Source organism: Pogoniulus pusillus, chromosome 43, assembly GCF_015220805.1.
Source record: "Pogoniulus pusillus isolate bPogPus1 chromosome 43, bPogPus1.pri, whole genome shotgun sequence".
NCBI classification, from domain to species: Eukaryota; Metazoa; Chordata; class Aves; order Piciformes; family Lybiidae; genus Pogoniulus; species Pogoniulus pusillus.
The window spans coordinates 2,193,502-2,214,274 of NC_087306.1; the positions used below are offsets into that span (position 1 = coordinate 2,193,502).

General features: G+C 66.6%; 4 protein-coding genes across 11 annotated transcripts; all 4 read right to left on the bottom strand.

Annotated features, from left to right (window-relative positions):
• Positions 1-67: 67 nt before the first annotated feature.
• On the bottom strand, positions 68-1,862 carry PMVK (phosphomevalonate kinase). Of its 3 annotated transcripts, none has more exons than XM_064176146.1 (5): positions 1,759-1,862; positions 1,306-1,369; positions 789-941; positions 590-719; positions 68-337 (listed from the first exon to the last, which is right to left on the bottom strand). In XM_064176146.1, exons 1-5 carry the CDS (start codon positions 1,839-1,841, stop codon positions 201-203), a joined length of 567 nt encoding a protein of 188 aa, XP_064032216.1. In that variant the 5' UTR covers positions 1,842-1,862; the 3' UTR covers positions 68-200. The 3 variants fall into 3 exon arrangements, with proteins under 3 accessions (XP_064032216.1, XP_064032215.1, XP_064032214.1); XM_064176145.1 differs by having other exon boundaries at positions 795-941; positions 1,717-1,862; XM_064176144.1 differs by having other exon boundaries at positions 1,717-1,862.
• Positions 1,863-2,800: 938 nt separating this feature from the next.
• On the bottom strand, positions 2,801-6,393 carry PBXIP1 (PBX homeobox interacting protein 1). Its single transcript, XM_064175943.1, has 10 exons — positions 6,215-6,393; positions 5,645-5,723; positions 5,442-5,544; positions 5,101-5,357; positions 4,786-5,041; positions 4,681-4,704; positions 4,502-4,575; positions 4,275-4,400; positions 3,190-4,190; positions 2,801-3,077 (listed from the first exon to the last, which is right to left on the bottom strand). Exons 2-10 carry the CDS (start codon positions 5,702-5,704, stop codon positions 3,020-3,022), a joined length of 1,959 nt encoding a protein of 652 aa, XP_064032013.1. The 5' UTR covers positions 5,705-5,723; positions 6,215-6,393; the 3' UTR covers positions 2,801-3,019.
• Positions 6,394-6,468: 75 nt separating this feature from the next.
• On the bottom strand, positions 6,469-9,315 carry PYGO2 (pygopus family PHD finger 2). Its single transcript, XM_064176114.1, has 3 exons — positions 9,088-9,315; positions 8,952-9,001; positions 6,469-8,828 (listed from the first exon to the last, which is right to left on the bottom strand). The coding sequence occupies exons 1-3, from the start codon at positions 9,209-9,211 to the stop codon at positions 7,734-7,736; spliced, it is 1,269 nt and encodes a 422-aa protein (XP_064032184.1). The 5' UTR covers positions 9,212-9,315; the 3' UTR covers positions 6,469-7,733.
• Positions 9,316-9,725: 410 nt separating this feature from the next.
• Positions 9,726-20,623, bottom strand: SHC1 (SHC adaptor protein 1). 6 transcript variants are annotated; one of them, XM_064176093.1, is made up of 14 exons: positions 20,605-20,623; positions 17,910-17,990; positions 14,024-14,185; positions 13,867-13,937; positions 13,498-13,561; positions 13,107-13,226; positions 12,608-12,661; positions 12,448-12,499; positions 12,132-12,258; positions 11,833-12,001; positions 11,608-11,668; positions 11,326-11,493; positions 10,980-11,242; positions 9,726-10,712 (listed from the first exon to the last, which is right to left on the bottom strand). In XM_064176093.1, the coding sequence occupies exons 2-14, from the start codon at positions 17,919-17,921 to the stop codon at positions 10,584-10,586; spliced, it is 1,452 nt and encodes a 483-aa protein (XP_064032163.1). In that variant the 5' UTR covers positions 17,922-17,990; positions 20,605-20,623; the 3' UTR covers positions 9,726-10,583. The 6 variants fall into 6 exon arrangements, with proteins under 6 accessions (XP_064032163.1, XP_064032161.1, XP_064032164.1 ...); XM_064176091.1 differs by lacking the exon at positions 20,605-20,623 and adding an exon at positions 20,517-20,598; XM_064176094.1 differs by lacking the exons at positions 17,910-17,990; positions 20,605-20,623 and adding an exon at positions 20,517-20,582.
• Between the last annotated feature and the right edge of the window lie 150 nt (positions 20,624-20,773).

The following is a 20,773-nucleotide window of genomic DNA, read 5'->3' on the forward strand; positions in this document are numbered from 1 at the left end:
AGGGCACTGCCCATGCCACCTGGCCACGTGTGATGGTGTCACCCAGGGGAAGGAGACAGAGGCACGGTGGCAGCAGTGCTCCCTGACGAGAGCTTTATTGGCCAGGCAGGGAGTGCTGCCACAGGGCACAAGGGTGGGGGGGGACGTTGCAGGGCTGGGCAGGGCACACAGTCCCCCCAGCCCTGGCAGACTGGCACCGGCTATAGGCGGCCACGCACCGACCGCAGCAGTGTCCCCAGCTGCTCATCCAGGGCCCCTTGGTCCCCATCGTTGGTGATCACCCAGTCAAAGGCCACTCCCTGGTCCAGGCCACACTCAGACTCAGCATCATCCACCCCTGGGGAGTACCAGAGCCAGGATGAAGCCCCCTGAGGTGGGTCAGGATCCTCCTCTGTGTGTCGCCCCTCCCCCCCCCCCCCCAAGCCTCAACCTCACCCCCACTGGCAAGGAGGCTTCACCTAAAACCTGCAGCTCCTGCAGTGGAGGCAGCAGAGCCACGCCAGGGGTGCAGCCACGGTGCCAACGCTACAGCCACAGTGCCAACGCTGCAGCCGCGGTGCCAGTGAACAGCCCCAGGGGAAGCACTCACCTGCGACAAAGACCCAGCCCCTCCTCTTCCTCGTCTCCTCGCTGGCCACCACCCGCACAGTCTGCACCGCGTCCCCGTAAGCCTTCCGGAACCACTCCACGTCCGAGAGGCGCCGCGCGTCGCTCACCACCTGCACCAAGCTGCCATCAGTGCCCGCTGGGCTTCCCCCGTGCCCCCTCGTGCCCCCCAGACCGCTCACCCACACCGGCTGTGCCGCCCCCTCCACTGCCATCCTGCAGAAGAAGCCGGGGTCGGTCCTGCGCCTCTCCTCGCCCCACCGGATCATGCCCTGCCGGTGCTGCTCCTTGTAGGAGCTGGCATCCAGGAGCCGCTGGAAGTCCAGGCCGTGCTCCTGTGGGTAGAGGGGATCAGTGGGCACGGGCTGTGCCACGAGGCTTGGCACGGCGAGGTTTGGTGCTGCGGGTCAGCACAGCTTGAAGTTGGTTCAGCATGGCATGGCGCGACGTGGTGCAGCGTGGCACGGCACGGTGTGGTACAGGATGGCCTAGCTTGGGGTGGCACAAGGCAGGATAGCATAGCTTGGCACAGCATGGTGTGGCATGGCACATCCCAGCACAACAGAGTGCAGGATGGCACAACTTTGCACAGCATGGCATGGCACAGGACACTGTGGGATGCCACACGTCCTGGCATGGATAGGTGAGGCACAACAGGATGCAACAGGGCACTGTAAGGTGTGGTCCAGCCGAGGGTACCTTGGCATACTGCTCCTTGAGCGGCGCAGAGAGGCGCAGGATGGTGCACACGTCAGGGCCCAGCCTGCGGGAGAGGGGTCATTGGCACCGGCACCGGTACCAGCACCGGCACTGGGCAGGACATGGCCTCCCCGCCCCCTGGTACCGGCTCCGCCCTTCTTGGGGCTGGTTCCACCCCTGATGCCAGCCCTGCCCCACCTGGTATAGATTCAGTCCCGGCTCTGGCATCGGCCTCGCTCCTTCCAGGGGCCGGCCAGCCCCCCCCCGACCCCGGTACCAAGCTTCATCCCTCCCGGTACCGGCTCCTCCCAGCCCCGCCCCTCCCGTTAGTCTCCGCCCTTCCCGGTGCCTGTCCCTCCTCCGCTGCCGGCCCTGCCCCGCCCGATAACTATTCAGCCCCGCCCCTGATACCATTCCCGCCACTCCCGGTGCCAGCCCTGCCCCTGCCGGTACCGGCCCCGCAGCTCAGAGGCCACGAAATCCTTCCCCGATTTCCGCTTCCCGCTCAGCAGCAGCACCACGCGCGGCGCCGCCATCCCGGCGCCCGGCCCCACCCCTCCGGTCCCACCCTCGGCCCCGCCCATGGCGCGGGGAGCCCGGCCCCGCCCCACCCCCCTCCACCCCCCCCGCGGCAACTCTCTGAGTGGTACGGCCCGGGCTGGGGCGGGGCGAGCACCACTGACTCCGCCTCCTCCTCCGCCTCCACCCCTCCTGCGGGGCGCCCGCGGTACAGCGCCCCCTGCGGGCCGGGGCCGGCACCGCGCTGCACGCTGAGGAGGCGAGGAAACTCCCCCCGAACCCCGTCGGGGATACGGCGGAATCCCGGAGCCCTCCAGCACCTGTGAGCCCCCAGCACTCTCCCCCTTTCCCTCCCTGTAGCCCCTTTTCCCCCTAAGCCCTCCCCCAACTCTTCACCCCAACCCTCCCTGTTGCTCTCTGGCACTCCCCTCCGATTAGCCCTCCCTGTTCTCTTCCCAGCACCTCCTCCTTCCCCACCCAGCATCCCTGGTCCCTCCGACATTCCTCTTTCCTCCTTCAGCACCTCACATTCGCCCCTCGGCATCCTCCGTTCCCCCCCAGTGCCCTCCATGCACCTTTTACACTCCCAACACCCCTCTCTCCCCCCACCCCAGCACTTGCTTTCTCCTCACAGGGCACAGCTTTCGCCTTCCCCCCCCCTTCTCAGCACCTCCTTTCTCCCCACACAGGGCACAGCTTTTGCCTTCCCCCCCCCCCCCCCCCCCCCCAGCACCTCCTTTCTCCCCACACAGGGCACAGCTTTCGCCTTCCCCCCCCCCCAGCACCTCCTTTCTCCCCACGCAGGGCACAGCTTTTGCCTTCCCCCCCCCCTTCTCAGCACCTCCTTTCTCCCCACACAGGGCACAGCTTTTGCCTTCCCCCCCCCCTTCTCAGCACCTCCTTTCTCCCCACACAGGGCACAGCTTTTGCCTTCCCCCCCCCCCAGCACCTCCTCTCTCCCCACGCAGGGCACAGCTCTGCCCAGTGGTGACTTTATTAGACGGTGGCAGTGCAACAACACTCAGTGCATCTGGTCGGGGACCCGGCCCTACCCGGACCCCCCGGGGTGTGACAGCAGCCCCCAGACCCCCATTCCCCCCCTAAAACAGCCTGTGGGAAGCCCTTGCTTGGGGGTGCTGGGTGAAGGCTGTGGTTGGGCATCCGCCCTGGCAAACTACGGCTCTGCCCCTCGGCTCTACCCCCTTGTTCCGTGCTGCCGTGAGGCTCTCCGATCCCACTCCTTCCTGGAGGTGCTGCAAGAGAAGAGGGGAACCACGATGGGGCGTTGGGATATGCCCATGCCCATGCCCACCTCCCAGGACCCCCCACGCCCAGGACCCCCTGGCACTGCCCGCCCTGCCTCACCCTCTGTCCCCGGCGTAGTGCCGCAGCACGAACTCCTCGAAGTCATCGGCAGCCTCCTCGTCTCCTCTCTCCTGCCTCGCCACCTCCTCCAGCAGATCCTCCACATCATCCACGAAGTCAACGAAGCGCAGACGGTCGTGGGCGAAGATGCCATCGGCCCCGAAGGCGCCGTCCAGCCGCGCTGCCAGCCCCTCGAAGTGTCTCCCCCAGCCCAGCCGCCCCATGAAGCCCTCCAGCAGCCGCAGGAACTGAGCCTTCTGCACCGGCTCCAGCGCAGCCCCCAGCACCTCCTGGCCCTCCTTGCGGGCGCAGTCAGCCACCCCCGAGCAGCCCTGAGGTGCCCGGTACTGGCTGAACTGGGGCAGCTCACGGGGGCCACGCTGGGGAGGGCCGTGAGACGACTTCCCCCAGGATTTGCCCTGCTTATGCTCCCGGGGGGCCCGGGAGTCCTTCCCGTGCCCATGGGGTTTGCCTTGCTCCCTCCTCTCCCTCTCATGAGGTGCTGCCCCAGCGCCGTGCCGCTTGTGGCGCTTGCTCTCCTTCTTCTCCGCCTTGAACGGCTTCTTCCAGTGCCCGGGGAAAGGCTCAGCCTCCAACTCCTGACCCAGGCGCTGCTCCAGGGCACTCAGCTTCTCCACGAGCCCCTCAAGCCCCCCAGGGCTCCGTGCCCGTTCCAGGACACCCGCCAACTCCTGCTGCACCGAAGCCAGCCAGCCCTGCCGCCGGGCACCCTCCCGCCGCGCCGCCTCCTCGCCACGGGCTGGAGCATCTGTGCTGGGAGGCTGCTCTGCCGCCGGTTGCTCGGTCCCGGGGCTGCCCAGCGCCCCCGCAGCCCGCAGGCGCTGCAGCTCAGCTCGGGCATCACGGAGAGCAGCAGCCTCCCGCTCCAGAGCTGCCTGCAGCCGCTCGTTCTCCGCCGCCAGGCTCTGCTGTTGCGCCCCGGCCGCTGCTGCCCTGCCCTCGCTCTTCTGCAGCAGGGCCTGAAGCTCTTCCTTGTGGGCCTGGGGCAGGGAGCAGGGGGAGCTGTGAGCGAGGTGGAAGAGGCAGAGCAGTGCCAGGACAGAGCAGCCAGGTCCCTCACCCACCTGCAGCTCTGCCTGCATGAGCCGGATCTCTTGGTTCTCCTTGGCCAGCTTGTCCAGGAGCAGGCTCACAGATTGCAGGCTCTGGGGGTCCCTGGTGGCTGACACGGGGGGCTTCTGATGTGAGTCCTGGGGAGGACAAGGGTGGGAGTCCGGGGTGGGGCACTAGGGGTGCTGCTTTCCCTTGGGCAGCTCAGGGAGGCTGAAGCCCACTGCAGACCCCTCCTTACGTTGCTGTCAGCAGGCAGTGGTGACTCCTGCTCCCCCATGGCCACGTCCCGGCTCACCACGCTCTCCAAGGGACCTGGGGTGAGGCACATCCAACCACAGCTCAACATCTGGACTGCCACAAGTGCCTGGGCAGAACCACAGCTCAACACCTGGACTGCCACAGGTACCCTGTACTCACCATCCACCGGGTCGTAGATGCCACCTAGGGAGGGGAAAGGATGCTGAGAGGGATGCCAGGATGCCCAGGCTGCACTCAAACCTTGCCCCAGGATCCCCCACTCACCAGAGACAATCAGCAGCCCCACGGCCACCAGTGCCAAGGCACCCAGCAGGTACTTGCTCATGCTGAGCCCTTCCACGTCGCCACTCTCCGGTGCTCCCCGGTGCAGGGCAGGTGTGGGAAGGAAGGACCCAGGACGAGGCTCTTGGCCCTGCCGCCGCCGCAGCCCCTCCGCATCATCATCATCATCACTGCTGCTGCAGCTTCCCTCCTCTGTCGGTGGCCCTGGGGAGGGACGGGAGGGACCTAGAGAGAGGGTCTGCACCCAGGCTCCACCAGCATAGCCACCCCCAAGCTGGTCCCCTGCATGGGTCTCACCAGCTTTGGGGGTGTCAGGGCAAGGTCTTGGTTCAGCCTCGGTGCCAGCCTCCTCCTGCTCCCCTCCATCGGGCACGCAGGGCTCCACGGAGCCATCCAGGGTGGGCACTGCCCCAGACTTGGGGTCCAGGTCCTGTGGACACAGGTGCTGGGGGTGTCACACGTCCCCATAGCACAAGCAGGACCCCAGGATCTGGTTCCCGGGCTTACCCCCTGCTCACTGCCCTCCGTGCACTCAGTCTGGCCAGGGCTGGCAGCTGGGGGGAGAGGCAGAGAGCAGCTGTGAGCCATGGCACAGGGGAGGGCACCAAGCCTGCCCCAGACCTATGGCTGCCGCCTGCCTGTGTCGGTGTCCTGGGCGCCTTCCTCCTTCTCCAGCTCCTCATCCTCAGCCCCGTGGGAGGCTGAATCCAGCTCCGGCCCCACCGTGTCGACCTGCAGACCCTGGGAGAAGCGACACCCCCGGCGGTAAAGCGGCACCTCTGCCCGCAGCCGCTGCCCTTCCCCGCTCTGCCAGCTGCTGCCCACCTCCCCCGCCCCTCACCTCGCTGCCCGCCAGCACCCAGCTGCTGTCCGAGTCCCGGGACACCGATTTCTCCGCCATGGGGCCGGCCCGGAGCCACCTGCAAAAAGAAACGGACGGGCGGAGCGCCGCCACCGGGATGTGACCTAGAGAGCTGCGGTCCCCTCGACGACCGCGGATCCCCGGTTGCTGCAAGGAGCGGCCCCGGGATGACCAAACCTCCTCTCGTGTGTCCCTCCCCGGACACCAGCTGCCGCCCGTGGGTATTTTTAGCCGGTGATGCCGCCCGGCAGGTGGTCGAGGGACGCGGGGCCCGACACGGGGACACCGAGACCCCGCTGGAAGACGTCGTCGATACCAGGAGGAGTATCTGGGGTGAACGCCGCCGTGCTCCCCAGTGCCCCGGAACCGGCCCGCTGGTGACACCCCCCCCACGCCCTTCCCTGCGGCCGCGGGCACCGAGCGATGCCCGTTCCAGCCGTGCCTGCCGTCCTACTGCGCAACCCCGGCCTGGCTCCTCTCCCGGTGCCACCCGGGCTCGCAGACGGCGCCGTGGTGGCCCTCGGAGCCGTGAGGAAGGGCGGGAGGTACCTGGTGCCGCTGCAGCAATCCGGCCGGTAACTTTCCCCGGTCTCTCCGGTAACTTTTCCCCCGATGCCCGTCACCGCCCTCGGGAAGGGGCGGGCACATGATAGGATTAGCCAATGGGAGCAGGCGGTGGCCTCGATGGACCAATAGGCTGCCTCCGAGCGTGGGGCACGTGGGGCCCCTCCGGTACCGGACACTCTCTGCCCCCCCCTCCCCCCTTCCCTCCCCCTCCCCGGCGGGAGCGAGCCAGACACGGACACGGTTCAGAGCTTTATAGCCACGGTACAAAAGTTTCCATTAATGATCGAATAAACTTGGGGGGGTGGTTGGGGGCGAGGGGGGGGGCCGCTGGGGAGCCACCGGCAGCATCCCGAGCACCGGGGCAGGTGAATGGGAAGCACCGGACCCATCCCGAGCATGTGGAGGAGCCACCCCGGGATGGCTGCAGAGCTCCAGGGGGGTCATGGCTGGCGGTAAGGACCAGACTGTCCTCAACCCCTGGCATGGCACTGACCCCACTTGGCACTGCTGGGGTGGCACGGGGGAGCCTCAGCCCCCGAGGGCTGCTGCAGCAAGGCTAGAACCTGCCCCACAGGAAGGGGCTGGCAGTGGCACAGCCACCACCGGCCCAGAGAGGAGCAGCAGTCAGTGCCCAGGGGGAGGAGTGGCAGCTGGCATCCAGGGAAGAGCTACAACCGGTGCCCTCAGAGGAGTGGCAGCCGGTGCCCAGGGAGGAGCTGCAGCTGTAGCCCATGGAGGAGCAGCAGCTGGCATCCAAGGAAGAGCTGCAACAGGTGCCCATGGAGGAGTTGCAGCTGGTACCCAGGGAGAAGTGGCAGCCAGTGCTTAGGGAGGAACTACAGCCAGTGCCTAGGGAGGAACTGCAGCCAGTGCCCACGGAGAAGCAGCAGCTGTTGGCCATGGAGGGGGTTGCAGCCAGTGCCCAGGGAAGAGCTGCACCCGGTGCCCACGAAGGAGCTGCAGCTGGCACCCAGGAAGGAGCTGCAACCAGTGCCCATGGAGGAGCTGCAGCCGGTGCCCAGGGAGGAGCTGCAGCTGGTGCCCAGGAAGGAGCTGCAACCAGTGCCCATGGAGGAGCTGCAGCTGGTGCCCAGGAAGGAGCTGCAACCAGTGCCCATGGAGGAGCTGCAGCTGGTGCCCAGGAAGGAGCTGCAACCGGTGCCCAGGAAGGAGCTGCAGCCGGTGCCCAGGAAGGAGCTGCAGCCGGTGCCCAGGAAGGAGCTGCAGCCGGTGCCCAGGAAGGAGCTGCAGCCGGTGCCCAGGAAGGAGCTGCAGCCGGTGCCCAGGAAGGAGCTGCAGCCGGTGCCCAGGAAGGAGCTGCAGCCGGTGCCCAGGAAGGAGCTGCAATTGGTGCCCAGGGACAAGCGGCAGGCAGCTGGCATCGCCTCTCTGTCTGACAGGGAAGGTAGCGACGACTACAAAAGAGGGGGTTTGGTCCTAGCCCGGTGCGTGTGTGCGCGGGGGGCGGGGAGGAAGCTGTAGAGGGCGGCGGGAGGGCAGCTCAGCCCTCGTTGGCAGCCACCAGCTGTCCCATGCCCTCCCGCACGTACACCGATTGGATCTCCTTGGTCTTGAGGCAGAAGTCGCAGGCCCAGACGGCGGAGGCCTCGGTGGTCAGCAGCCCGTAGGCGTTCTCCGTCATCCCGGTGCACTCCCGGTGGAACCACTTCTGGCAGGAGGCCTCGCACAAGATAGCATCTTGGTCGTCGTTCACCTCGTTGCGGCAGGCCCCGCAGGGGTACACCAGCCCCGGGGGGGGTTGGTGCCCAGAGCCCCCTGCCGCCTTGCCAGGCGCGGGCGGCGGAGGGAGGCTGTTGGCTTCGGGGGTGCTGGCACCGCGGCTGGCGCTGTTGGGGGGGGCGAAGCCAGGCTGTGCCCCGTTGACGGCAGCAGGGGAGCCTGAGTGCTGCTCCTGAGCAAAGGTGCTGGGGGGGGCGTTGAGGTTCTTCCCCCCTTCTTCGTTGCCGGTAGGGAAGCCGGGATCAGCCCCGGGGAAGGGGCTGGCGGTGGGGGTCAGAGGGGGCATGTTCTGCCCGGGGCGCTGCAGGGGCGACTGTCCAAAGAGGCTGCCAGGTTGGCTGAAGCGCTGAGCCACCGCTGCTGGCCCTCCGGGGGGGTTGAGGGCTGGCCCAGGGCCCATGTCTCCTCGGGGGGGAGGCTGCCCCATGGTCGGGGAAATCATAGGCCCGAAGCCCCCGACGGGGCCCTGCATGAGCTGCCCCGTGGGGGGGCTGAAGTTCTGTCCGAGGGGCTGGCTGAAAGGCTGCCCGGGGAAGCTCATGCCCCCGGGCTGGACGTAGTTGGGGTTCTGAGGGGGCATGCCGAAGGCTGGACCCATCTGCCCGGGGGCAAAGGGCGGCGGCGGTTGCCTCCGCAAGGGTTGCGGACCCCCACCGTAACCGGGAGGGACCTGCGGCGACATCCCTGCCTGGACGCGGAAGCCGCCGAACGGTACCGGACTGCCCATGAAGGGGGCGGGAGCGGCCCCCACTTTGGGGGCCCCGAAGTCATCCTCGAAGGGGTTGGAGGCCACCAAGTGATCCACCATGGGGGTGGGCGGCGGCGCGAACTCCGAGAGGTGCGAATAGGCGGGACCCTGCGGGGGAGAAGGCGGCGGTCAAGACAACGGCCCCACTCCCGGTGCTCAGCCACGGGATCGCCTCTCCCGGTGCCGCCCCTCCCCCTTCCCCCCCCCCCCCCCCCCCCGCCCAAAGCCTACCTGCGTGTTGGATTTGCGCCGCTTCTTCTCGGGGCTCTTCATCTGCAGCCCTGCGGGGACAAGCGGGGCCGCGTCAACCGGCGGTCGGTGCGTGTTCCCCCCCCCCGCTCCCGCCGGCGCGGCCGCCCCCGCTCACCTGCCTTCCCCTGTTTTCGGCCGGGTCCGCCGGTAGCGGCGCTTCCCGCAGGGTGCGGGGGCCCCGGCGGGGGCGGCGGGGCCGGGACGCCTCCCTCCAGCTTCTCGGTGTGCGGAGCCGCCATAGCCTAGTCAGAGGCGCTGCGGCGCCATAGCCGCCCCACCGCAGCCGCCGCCGCCGCCATCGCCACCGCCGCCGCTCCTCCGCTCCGCCGGAACCGGAAACCGGAGCCGCGCGGGACCAATCACCGCGGGCCTTGTGGGGCGGGGGGGGGGGGAGCTCGGGACAGACCAAGTGCAGCTCAAGGTAGGGGGGGAGGACGGGACCGGAACAAACCATGTGGAAGACCGCGGGGGGAAACAGGACGAAGCGAGCCCAGGGTGGGGCGGAGGAGGAGGAGGAGGAGGACGCGGAGCGTACCATGTGCGAAGCCCGAAGGGGGGGGGGGGGGGCGGGAGGTTGTGGGTTGGAAGGAACCATGCGGATAGAAGGGACGATGGCCGCCCGAGGGGGCACCGTGTGCCCGCTGCGTCCCGCCCGAGGGGGCACCGTGTGCCCGCTGCGTCCCGCCCGAGGGGGCACCGTGTGCCCGCTGTGTCCCGTCCCGTTCCCAGCCTTCCCTCACACCAGCCAGCGCCTACAGAAATACCAACTTTAATACCAACCGCCGCTTCCTTTGGTATAGCGGTGCCCGGGAGGGCCCCGGGGCTGTGCGGGGCAGGGCTACGCTTTGGCTTGGGGGCAGTAACACCGTGCATGCTGGGGGGGGGGGGGAGGAGATGGGTGGGGAGGGGGCTGCCGCTGCCCCCCACTCCCCCCGGGGCTACTTGAGCCGGCCGTATCCAGCCGGGAGCCCGGAGAGGGCGGGCAAGGAGAGGGAGGTGCAGAGGAGCACATCCCGGGAAGGAATGAGCACATCCCGGGAAAGAAAGGGCACGGTGGGGGCTGGGAGCAGGGGGGAGGGGGGATTCTGCCCCCGGCCCCCGAAATTGCATAATAAGAGTGTGGGACCTGCGGGGTCAAGGCACAGAGTTAACACATAAAGTGATCGGGTACAGTCGGTGTGGGGCCAGCCGGGCCTTGTGCTTGGGGGGAGCAGAGCCCCCCACTGCTGCCCCCCTAGCCCTGGCCTGTGGGCAGGGGACAAGGCCGGGCTGTGGGCCCCCAGCTCGGGGGAACTCGGCTCCGCCAGTCCCGGGGCCGGTTTTGGTAGGGGATGAGCTGCTGTGCAAAGGCTGGGGCTGGAGCTGGAGGTGGGGAGGGCAGAGGAGCTTTGGCAGGAGGTGCCCCCCCCCTCCCCCAGCACTGCAGGCAGCTGACGCCGTGCTGTGGGGCCACCAGCTCCAAGTGGCAGTGGGGCACAGTTCCCATCCCCAGCCAAGTCCACGCTCAGTCCCGAGCAGAGCGCCCAGCCAAGAGTCCAAAGAGCTCCCTGGGCGGGGAGCAGGGCCCGGGGGGGGGTGGGGGAGGGCTGGGCACTAGGGCCCCCCGGGCACTCAGAGTCTCCTCTCCACCGGCTGCTGCAGGCACATCTCGCTGCCAGCCGAGATGATGGGCAGGTGATTGTCCATGTGGTAGCTGATGAGGTGGCTGACGCTCTCAAAGCGGTGGTCTTTCGTCCGTACCTGGGAGGGGGGCAGAGAAGGGGCACTCAGAGGGCTGCTGCTGCCACGGAGCCGGCGCCAAGCAGCCCTCACCACACCAGCTCCACCATCCCCCACCCACCTTCACTATCTCCACCCACCTCCACCATCCCCCAAGCCAACGCAGAGCTGCTGCTGCTGGCTGAAGAGTAGAACAGTAAAGACCGCTGCTCTGGTGGCACTTGTGGCTTTCACAGCCACCTCCTAGGCTGTGCCAAGCTCTGTGCCCAGAGTGTTCCGTGCACTCACCACTCCCTCAGGGTCCACGAGCAGCAGGTGCTTGGGCTGCCCACCCTGCAGGCCTGTCAGCACGTACTGGCCCGGGGTGGTTGTGCTCTCCCGCACCAGGAAGTCTCCGTTCACCTTCAGCAGCTTCTCGGCCTCCTTGCGGCTCATCTTGCCGTGGTACCAAGGCTCCCGCCTCAGCTGCTCCTCCATGGAGGCCAGCACCTGGGTAGGAGGCAGCCCGGCGGGCACAGACGGGGGCACACGCAGGGCATCTTCAAAGGGCTCTGCAGGGAGAGAGGTGCGAGGGGAACGTGAGCGACCTTGCAGCACCCCCTCCAGGCCTGGCTGCTGGCCCCATCCTACTCACTCATGTCAAAGAGGTCTCTCTGGGTGCTGCCGTTGGCTGTGGCAGGGGTGCCAGCAGCTGATGCCAGCCGAGCCTTGTCCATGTTCTGCACGTTGACATAGGATGGGTCATCGAACAGGTCTGTGCGCCCGGCCGTGCCCGCCGGAGCTGGGCACTTCTCTCTCCCTGCTGCCAAGAGCAGATGGGTCAGCAGAGCTCCAGCCTGCCCTGTGCCCACTGCTGGAGCACTTGGCAGCCCAAGAAAGGCTGCAGGCAGGGACTGGCCATGCCCATGGGGGTTACCTTGGGGGGCAGAGTGCTGCTTCCTGGACTCGTAGTCCCCACCGCTGGGCTGGCCGACAGGCTGCGGGCAGAGGAGGGTGGTGAACCCCACTGTGCTCCACCCCACCCCTGCCTGCTCCAGGTGCCAGGGACACACCTGCCATGGCACTGCTCCTGCCTAGCCCAGGCCCTTCCACCTCCCCTGTATCACAGAGCCTCCCTGGGGGGATGTGCCCAGAGCCTTACCAGTGTAGCTCCCAAGTGATTGGGGGTCTGAGCAGCTCCATCTCGCAGCCGCATGTCCACGACCCCCCCGATAGGAGGTTCCTTGCCAGGGAAGTCATTGTAGTATTGGTGATCCGGGGCTGGTTCCTCCTCTTCCTCATCCCAGGCAGAGCCATCAAACCCTGCCATCCTGGCAAGGTGCAGCACGGATGAGCAGAGCTGTGGCAGCAGCCAGGGCCACAACCTGCTCCAGAACCACCCCAGACGCTCCCTCCCCACCTCCAACCTTCCTCCTTCCCACACAGCCCTGCCCTCCTCACCTGTCGTGGGGTGTCACCAGCTTGGGGGGGTTCTTCAGGTACTGCTTGAACCTCAGCTCAAAGGCCTGCCCGATGGTACTGATCACATCCTGTGCCAGGCCCTCAGGGCATTCCAGGATATGGCAGGCTGGGGAGGGAATGGAGTTGGGGGACAGGATTGTGGAACTCCAGCATCAAATTCTCCACCTCTCCAGCCTGCCCTGTGCTCTCCAGAGCTGCCTTCCAGAGGCACCCAGTGCCTCCCTGCCACCCTGAGCTGTGCCCAAACAGCCACCTCATGGCACTCTGGCACTTCAGCCCCTGGCAGCAGCCTCACCTCTCTGGTTGACAGGGTCTTTGGCAACGTAGGCAACATACTCAGCTGTGTCCTGTGGGCAAGACACCAACGGTGAGAAAGGGCAGCTGGGGAGCCCCTGACTTTGGAGACAGGTACCAACAGGTGCCAGCATGGGTGGGCAGGGCCCCTCTGTACTCACCGGGTCTCCCCCAGAAGCAAAGGAGATGGACTGCATGTGGTGGTTGGCAATGATCTGCAAGACAGTGACACACAGTCAGGAGTTCCTCTGTGCCCAGCCAGAGGTGGCACCACCTGCTGCCACTATTCACTCAGAGCTGGCCCAGCATGGAGGCTTAGAAGCCTCCAGAACTCTGCTTAGGACCCACAGGGCATCAGGAAAAGGGCTGGGACACCAACAGGGGCACTGAGAGAAGGGTCAAAACCAGGAGGCCTGACCCTAAGGCCAGAGGGTTTGAGTCTTAAAGAGTCTGCAGGACAAATCATTTGGGGTAGTGATGCCATCTCTGCACCCCTGGGCACTGGGGAGCAGCTGGGCACTCAGCAGGTCATGCAGCCCACCCAGACATCCCTTAGGGAGGATGCTGAGCACACTCACTGCCCCCGTGGGGCCTGGGTTGGAGGACATGGAGATTCCTGCTCATCTGATGCCACCCAGCCCCTGGCACCTCCCCGCTCACCTGCATGCAGTCAGAAGCCATGAGGTTGAGGCTGCTGGTGGAGATGGTGAGGGTGATTGGCATGCCAGCAAACTTCAGGTTACTCTTGCCCAGGATGGAGTTCAGGGAGCGGCCACAGGGCTGGGGGCAAAGAGCAGCATGAGGAAGGAGACCTCTGGACCAGGCACAGCCCAGCTACATGGGCACAGGGCACATCCTGCTGCCCTCCCAAGCAGAGATGGGCACCTCCTCCTCAGCACCACTCCTGCCCAGCTCTGCTGGCCAACGCTGCAGCAGGAGACCAGAGCTTCAGACTGCCCTGCATGGGCACAGCCAGCTGGGGTCTGACCCTCAGCTTGGTGCCCAGATGGCCAAGGATGCTCCCCCCAGCAGCTACCCTGCCCAGCCTCACCTTCCTCCTTCGTACGGCTCCCTTGGCACCGGGCACAGCCTCACACACCAGCCCAATGGCCTCCCTGCAGAGGGCACAGAGGATGTCAGGGGCACCTGCACTCCCCATTCCCCCATGACCCCCTCCAGCCACAGGAATAAGAACAGAAAGACAGAGTGACAGACAAGAAGCCCACAAGCAGCACCAGCCAGGGGGCTTCAAGGTGGGAGAAGAGCTGCTGTTGGCTGATGCTAATGTCTGATTGGGCTGCAAGCAGCCTAGGGCCCTCCCAACTCCCAGCATGGCACCAGGGGCTCACATAGGGCTCAGACCACCACCCTCTCACCCTCTCCACACAGCAGCAGCCCCCAGGGAGAGGGAAGAGCTCACCTGGTCACCTGTGTCCTGGTGTTGAAATCCAGAGCCCTCATGGACTGGAGAACTTCCACGCAGCCCATGTACTGGAGGTGGGGAGGAGGGGAAGAGAGCAGGGTCAGGCTGGCACAAGACCCTTCCCACACCCCCCCTCCCAGTCCCCAGCACTCACCCGGACATGGTAGGAGACCCCAGGGCCCATCACCTTCTCATCGGGGTGCAGCCAGCCGCGGGTGGGCTTATTGACAAAGCTGCCGTGCCGGGTCCATTCGTCCCCCCCCAGCTGGCCACCTTCCACCCGCGTCTTCTTCCCGCAGCTCAGCTTGTTCATATCCTGGGGACAGACAGGGACAGGTCCCGATGAGGCTGGGCCAGCAGCTCCTCCTGGTGCCAGCGCCGGTGTCACCGTCCCGGCAGAGCTGTGCTCCCCGGGGCTGCCGCCGGCCGAAGAGCCTCGCAGACTGAGCAGGTTGGCAGGGTTGGAGAGCTTCAAGTTGGCCATTTTGGGGAAGAAGGAGCAGAGGGTGGTGGGACTGTCCTCTGACTCGGGAGACAGCTCCCCGAGAGACGCCGCGGGGCAGAGAGAGGACGAGGAGGACAGGGAGGCAGGCAGAGAGCGAGTGCCCGAGAGAGACTCCACCGGGGAGGTGAGGACCCCCAGGCCTCCCGTAGCCTCCTCCAGAGAGGAGACAGACTCGTTCCGCAGGTGGCTGTATTTGCTCTTCTGCAGCAGATCCATTGCCCGGGAGAGGTCAGAGGGCCGGGGCTGGCCCGTCCCAAGCAGCAGCCGGTTGGGTCTCACGGGGGACCCATGGAAAGTCCAAGCATCTGCGGCCGCCGGGAAGCTGCCCCCCAGCAGAAACCTCAGCCAAGCCGTGGACTAGCTCCACGCCAGCCTGGCATGGCTGACCAGGAGAGCAGGCAGCAGGTCCGGGGGCTGCCCAGCTCCCTGCCGTTGCAGCCGATCGATAGAGATCGGCGTCAGCAAGGATGCGCGGATCCGGCCAGCTGCGGAGTGACCCTGCGCTCCCGCCGCGCCGGGGAGGAAACGGGGCCGCGGCGACGCCCTGGGGAGCCACCGCTAACCGACAGCGGGCTCAGCACGCTCAGTGCCCAGCCCGGAGGTCCTCAAGCCCCCCACAACGCTCCTGCACCGGGCCAGCAATAAATCCCTTTGTCTTCGAGCAGGGCTGGATCCGGCTCCGGCTCCCTCTGCCCCAGCGCCGGGTCCGTCCCTGCTGCCCCCCCCTCCAGCCCCCTCGCTGCCCGCTCCAGCCGCTAAGAGGAAATCAGAAGCATGAATATTTAACGCCGCCAGACAAGGCAGGCACACAGCACATCCAAGCCCAGCCCAGCCCCGTTCCCAGCACCGTCCAGCAGCGAACAAGGTCCTTCTGTGGTGCCCAGCGCCACGCAGCCCACGTGCCGGCAGCGGGCAGCCGCCGTTGGCTCCCCGGGCTCTGCCGGGAGGAGCAGTGCCCGAAGCCGGGGGGGCCGCGGTGCTGAAGTGCCACCGGGATGCAGGGACATCCAAGTGCTTCCAGCGCCAAGCTCGGGGCGCGGATCTCGCTCGGAGGGCTGGCAGGAGGAAGAGGAGGATGCTCGGAGCAGGATACAGGTGGGCAATCCGCCGGGCGAGGCAGGGCTCAGCAGGGACCCCCGGGCACGGCGGGGCGCTGGCAGGAGAAGCGGCTGCTGCTAATTGCTGCTGTTTCCCGCATCCCGGGGGAAGAGAAGGGGCTGCAGCTCATCAGCTGCTCCCGGGAGAGAGGCAGCAGGAGCAGAAGGGGCTGCAGCCGAGCGGCAGGGCCGTGCTGACTCACGGGCGGCGGGGCAGGGGCTGCGAGGGCTGGGGCGCAGCGCAGGAGGGGCGAGGGGTGGGGACCCAGCTCCTATCTGGAGCAGAAAAATCAAGGTCACAGGCGGAGCTAGAGCGGGAGCGAGCAGCGAGAGCACGCCGGGGGGCAAACCGAGGCCCCTTCCACTGCAGGCAGCCAGGCAGAGCCCCCACCTGCAAGCAGGAGTTGTTTGGGGAGTGGGGGGGTGTGGAGTCCCTGTTCCCTCATCCTCAGCACACTGGCGATACCTCGGGCAGGCCTGCCCACGCTGCTCTCCAAACCCTCTTCCTCACCAGACTCCCTGGTGGGGGCAAGAGCTTTTCTCCCTTCCACCTCCCGTGGGCTGGGGCAGGGATCCGAGGCAACCCCGCGGTGCTCAACCCCTCCGGATCCGCTGCGAAGTGCCTCCCGGGGCACCCGGCACTCCACAAAGCCAAGCACCGAACCAAACCCGGGTAAATCGAGCCCAAGGGAAGGGCCCTCCCTGCCTGGATCCATTGCCAGGCACCGCTGAGCACTGGTGGCTCCCTGCCCTGCTTCCCCAACGCTGGCACACAGCCACGGGGACGGGGACGTGGAAGCCAGGAGGGAGCTGGAAACAGCCTCCTGCATGGCACGGGGTGGGAGGGGGCTGCGGCTCACGACAGCAGGTCCATCACCCACCTCGACCTGGCACCAGGGCATCGCCCCCGGCCGTTCATGCCAGCTCCGCGAGCGCCAGGCCCCCACCTCAGCCAGCGCCGGCGGCGATCCCACGGGCACCGGGAGCCAGTGCCAGCAGTCCCGCGAAGCACTCGTCCCCACCGAGGGCCCCTTGGCCACTCGGTGCCGTGACCTTCCCCTGGCCTGCAGCGTCGCTGCTCTGAAGAAAAGCAGGAAGCTGGGGGCCAGGGAGCCAGGAAGCCACCAGCCCGGTCCGAGGGGGCCAGAGCTGCCGGGGGGCTGGGCGGCGTCCAACGTGCCCAGGGCAGAGGCTTTGCCCACAAGGGTTCGGTCGCTGGCGGATGTGGAGCTGGGGTCGTCTCCCAACACAGCCTCAATGAGCCCAAACATTTCCTGCTGGGATGAGAGCAGGAGGAAATTGGGCAGGAGGGGCTCCTCGGCCCCTCCCCAGCAACCCAGGGCCCGGCTGTCACCCAGACAGGCGGCAAGACTCAAAACAGTCATCCCTGGCACGCACCAAGAGGCTGGCACACCCCAGGAGCTGTAGCAGCCCCCTTGCTCAGCCAGACCTCTGCTTTTAGCAGATGGAATCATTCCCGATTTTATCAGACCCTCCTGAGGCCACCAGCCCTCACCAGCTTGCACCAGCTGGTGACAAGACCTAGAGCTGCTCCCACTCTTCAGAGCTGCCACGGCACACACCCCCCCCACCCAGCCCTAAAGCCCACCTTAGGGGCACCAAAGCCCCCTCCCCAGCCGGCTCAAAGTGCAGAATGCAAACCAAGGCGTGGGCAGAGCTGCAGAACAACAGCCCTGCCCGAACAGGCAGCCCCTGAGCCCCACGCAGCAGCCCTTGCCAGGGAGGCTGGCAGTGAGCTCCTTGCCCCAATCAGCGGAGGATAAAGCAGAGCAGTCAGAACCACCCCCGAGCAGCTGGGGGACACGGCCCAGCCCTGCCACTCCTCGTGCCCTAGCAGCAAGGAGAGGCACCGGATCAGCCAGATCCTCACCGGAGCGGCAGCAGGACGAGGGCTACTTTTGGGCGCCCGGGGCTGGTACTCAGCGCACAACGCCCGGGGCGAGGCAGAAGAGCCGAGAGGGGACGCTGGAGGCCTCGCTACCGGGGCCAGCACCCAACATCCTCCCAGGAAACACAAAGTGGGAGCTGAGTCAGAGACCTGGAACACGCCAGCGGTTTGGCAAGAAATCACAGCCAGGAGCCAGTCGCCACGAGCCGGTCGCTGCCGCACGTACACCGGAGACCCCCCTCGCTCCGGTGCGGCCGTTCCCAACCCTCTGAGGCTGGGAGGAAGCAAAGCAAACCACTCCAAATCCGGCCAGCAGCTGGGTTTCCCCCCCAAGATTATCACAAGAGCATCGCTGGGTGTTTACATGTTCCTGTACACAGCCCCTGCATCGCGCAGCAGAGGGGCTGGGAGATGCCAGCAGAGACCTGAGGAGGAGGAGGAGGAGGCGGCTCCTGGGGCCCTGCCGCGGGGAGAGAGGGGAGGTAGGATCCACCACCGAAGCCACCTAGCCCTCCACCGAGGTCCTTACCACGTACTCCATCGCCGCGGAGGGCAGGGCAGGCCCTGGGCAGGGAACAGAAGGACACAGCCCCTCTCGTCTGGCTCCGACCTGCGGTTCGGGGACAAACAGGGAGTTAGGCAGCCCCGTCCCGCACCGCCAAGGCAGTGGCCCTGGCACCAAGAGGCAGCCCTTTGCTTCTCCTCACTTTGAGCACGGGCAAAGAGGGCTTGTAGCAGCCCCACGATGCGTTGCCAGCACATGGAGCAAGGCAGCCAGGGAAGCATCTTGCTTCCCATCCCGGAAAGGACGGAGCTGGGGTGCACCAGCAGGGCAGGAGCATGAGGCTGAGCCTGGCTCTGCACAGACCTCCCCCACACTAGCACTGTTAGGGACCAAGTGACTCTGTGACCCAAGACGAGTGTTGGAGCTGACACTTGCCCAGCCTCAAAACCACTGCCCAGAGACCATATGCAATGAGGGGAGAGAGGAAGAGGCCCAGGAAGGCAGAGTCCTCCCTTCCTGCCACCCCCTCAGCTGGCACCCTGCTGCAAGAGGACATGCAGAGGCTTGGGGGCTGCAGCCCCCCTCCTCCCCAGGGAAGCAACCAAAGGAGTCATGGAAACAGGCTACAAGAAGGAAGCCAGGAAGAGCAGGAAGCTCTGCAAGAGGAAAAACAAGGCAAATGAAACGAGAGCAGCTCTGGAGCCACTGCCCTTCCACCCCCATCTCCCAGCCAAGGCCAGGCCAGCCGAGCAGCAGCCATGATTTATTCCTTGCAGCAATAGTGCCCTTATCTGGGCCTGTGAAAGCTGTGCCAGAGCTCAGGCAGGAGCTAACATGATTAGCTCATGGGGCAGCAAGATAAGGAGGGCCCAGCTTGGCAAGCACAGCAGCACAGGGCCTGGCAGCACCACCACATCAGGTCACTTGCTGCCGAGCAAAGGCAACGATGAGATTCTTTGGATGCTAGTGACTGAGGCTGGTGGCTGTTAAGGAGAATCAAGACCCCAACCTGGGGTGCTCAGCCTCACCAAAGCCTCCCTGGAGCTCAGATGTGTCCCTGCCAAGGAGGGAATATTGCCCTGCACAGTTCCTAGCCACTCTACTGCCCCACCAAAGGGTCGTGGCTGGCTCCTTAGGCCCAGCTCAGCTGGGAAAAGACAGCATCTTTGAGCCCTCTGGAACAGGCCAAGGCCAGAGGGTCCCCAGGGAGTGCTGCTGAGAGCTGATCTTTGCCCACAGGCTTCTGCAGCACCCACTAAGCAGTGCCCAGGTCGCACTTCCTTGGCAGCTCCGTTTAGAGTGCCCCCAGAGCAGCACAGTGTGTGTGGGTAACTCACCCAAGAAGCTCGACCGGAGAAGCAAGGACCACCTGTGGGGGGCAGACACACGGACACCACACCCTGCAAGGGGAACATCCACCCCCGACCACAACAGCCCAGTCCACTCCTTCCGAAGGCTCCAAGCAAAGACAAAGCTGAAGGCAAGAGGATGCACCCAGGCGCTGTGGGGACCAAGTCCAGCTCTTAACCCAGCCAGGGCCGAGCCCCTGCTAGGGGGCACGGCTGGGATTTGGGAGTCTTCCTCAGGCCCTGATAACATCCCTTACGCCTGCCTGCCTCCTCGTCTCCTACCGCATCGGCACACGCCCCTGACTGCCGGGCACCAGGCAACGCCAGCCAGACCCCGGCGAGCCCCGGCTACGCTCCACGGCCGCCACACCGGGGAGGTCCGAAGCACCGGAGTCACCCGACGTCTGCACACAGTCAAGCGGCTGGCACAGCCCAACATCGCCTTCGGCCAGGCCACGCACGGAACGAGCCTGGCGGAGCTCCGAACCGACGACAGGCACATAGAAACAGCGGGAAAGGGGGACCCAGCCCCCCCCAGCGCCAGGGGCGGTCACGGCAGGCCCCCCCAGCTCGTTCCGCGTACAGTAGCGGTGGTGATGCCCATCGGCGACTGATCATAGAAACAACCAGGTTGGAAGAGACCTCCCAAGCTCATCCAGCCCAACCTATACCCCAGCCCTATCCAATCAACCAGACCATGGCACTGAGTGCCCCATCCAGGCTTTGCTTCAACACCTCCAGGCACGGTGCCTCCACCACCTCCCTGGGCAGCCCATTCCAATGCCAATCACTCTCTCCGGCAAGAACTTCGTCCTCACATCCAGCCTAGACTTTCCCCGGCACAACTTGAGGCTGTGTCCCCTTCTTCTGTTGCTGGTTACCTGGGAGAAGAGCCCAACCCCACCTGGCTACAGCCTCCCTTCAGGTAGTTGTAGACAGCAACGAGGTCCCCCCTGAGCCTCCTCAGGCTGCACACCCCCAGCTCCCTCAGCCTCCCTGAGCCTCCAGCAGGCTGCACACCCCCAGCTCCCTCAGCCTCTCCTCATAGGCTTTGTCTCCGTGTCACGGCCCAGCACCGCGGGGCCTCACTCTCCCCAGGAGCCTTGGGGCCTGCGTCGCCGCCGGGGGCCTGCGTTGCCGCCGGGGGCCTGCGTCGCCGCCGGGGGCCTTACACAGCCCAGCCAATGGCGTAGGGCCGCGCAGGCCGCGCTGACTCCTCTGCAGCCCCCCCAGGCGTGGGTGTCTCTCCCCCCCCCTCCTTCCGCCCCGCTCCGCTGCTCACCGGGGCACCATCGGTCTCGCGCCGGCCTCCTCCGGTCCCGGCGGCCACGGCGCCCGCCCCGCCCCCCCCGCCGCCGCGAGCCACTCACTTCCGGCCTCCGCCCTCCAGCGCGGCCTCCCCGCGCCCCCCGTCACGTGCCCGGCGGGCCAATAGCAGCCCGCGGCCGGCCCGCGAGGAAGCGGCGCCACCGCCTCGCCCCGCCCCTCGGGAAACGACCAATCGGCACTCGCTCCGCCCCGCGGTGGGCGGGCCCCTAG

Excerpts from the sequence above, each read along its gene's own strand:
- PMVK (XM_064176144.1), bottom strand. The coding sequence starts at position 1,841 with ATGGCGGCGCCGCGCGTGGTGCTGCTGCTGAGCGGGAAGCGGAAATCG. Across the intron at positions 1,370-1,716 it reads CACCGGGAGTGGCGGGAATG|GCTGGGCCCTGACGTGTGCA; the intron begins GTATCAGGGGCG and ends CCTCTCCCGCAG. Across the intron at positions 720-788 it reads GGGCGGCACAGCCGGTGTGG|GTGGTGAGCGACGCGCGGCG; the intron begins GTGAGCGGTCTG and ends AGCTTGGTGCAG.
- PBXIP1 (XM_064175943.1), bottom strand. The coding sequence starts at position 5,704 with ATGGCGGAGAAATCGGTGTCCCGGGACTCGGACAGCAGCTGGGTGCTG. Across the intron at positions 4,705-4,785 it reads GGGGCTGCTGATTGTCTCTG|GTGGCATCTACGACCCGGTG; the intron begins GTGAGTGGGGGA and ends TCCCCTCCCTAG. Across the intron at positions 3,078-3,189 it reads CACTACGCCGGGGACAGAGG|CACCTCCAGGAAGGAGTGGG; the intron begins GTGAGGCAGGGC and ends CTTCTCTTGCAG.
- PYGO2 (XM_064176114.1), bottom strand. The coding sequence starts at position 9,211 with ATGGCGGCTCCGCACACCGAGAAGCTGGAGGGAGGCGTCCCGGCCCCG. Across the intron at positions 9,002-9,087 it reads CCGAAAACAGGGGAAGGCAG|GGCTGCAGATGAAGAGCCCC; the intron begins GTGAGCGGGGGC and ends TTGTCCCCGCAG. Across the intron at positions 8,829-8,951 it reads GGCGCAAATCCAACACGCAG|GGTCCCGCCTATTCGCACCT; the intron begins GTAGGCTTTGGG and ends TCTCCCCCGCAG.
- SHC1 (XM_064176088.1), bottom strand. The coding sequence starts at position 14,590 with ATGGATCTGCTGCAGAAGAGCAAATACAGCCACCTGCGGAACGAGTCT. Across the intron at positions 13,562-13,866 it reads ACCAGGACACAGGTGACCAG|GGAGGCCATTGGGCTGGTGT; the intron begins GTGAGCTCTTCC and ends TGCCCTCTGCAG. Across the intron at positions 10,713-10,979 it reads TCGTGGACCCTGAGGGAGTG|GTACGGACGAAAGACCACCG; the intron begins GTGAGTGCACGG and ends CCCCCCTCCCAG.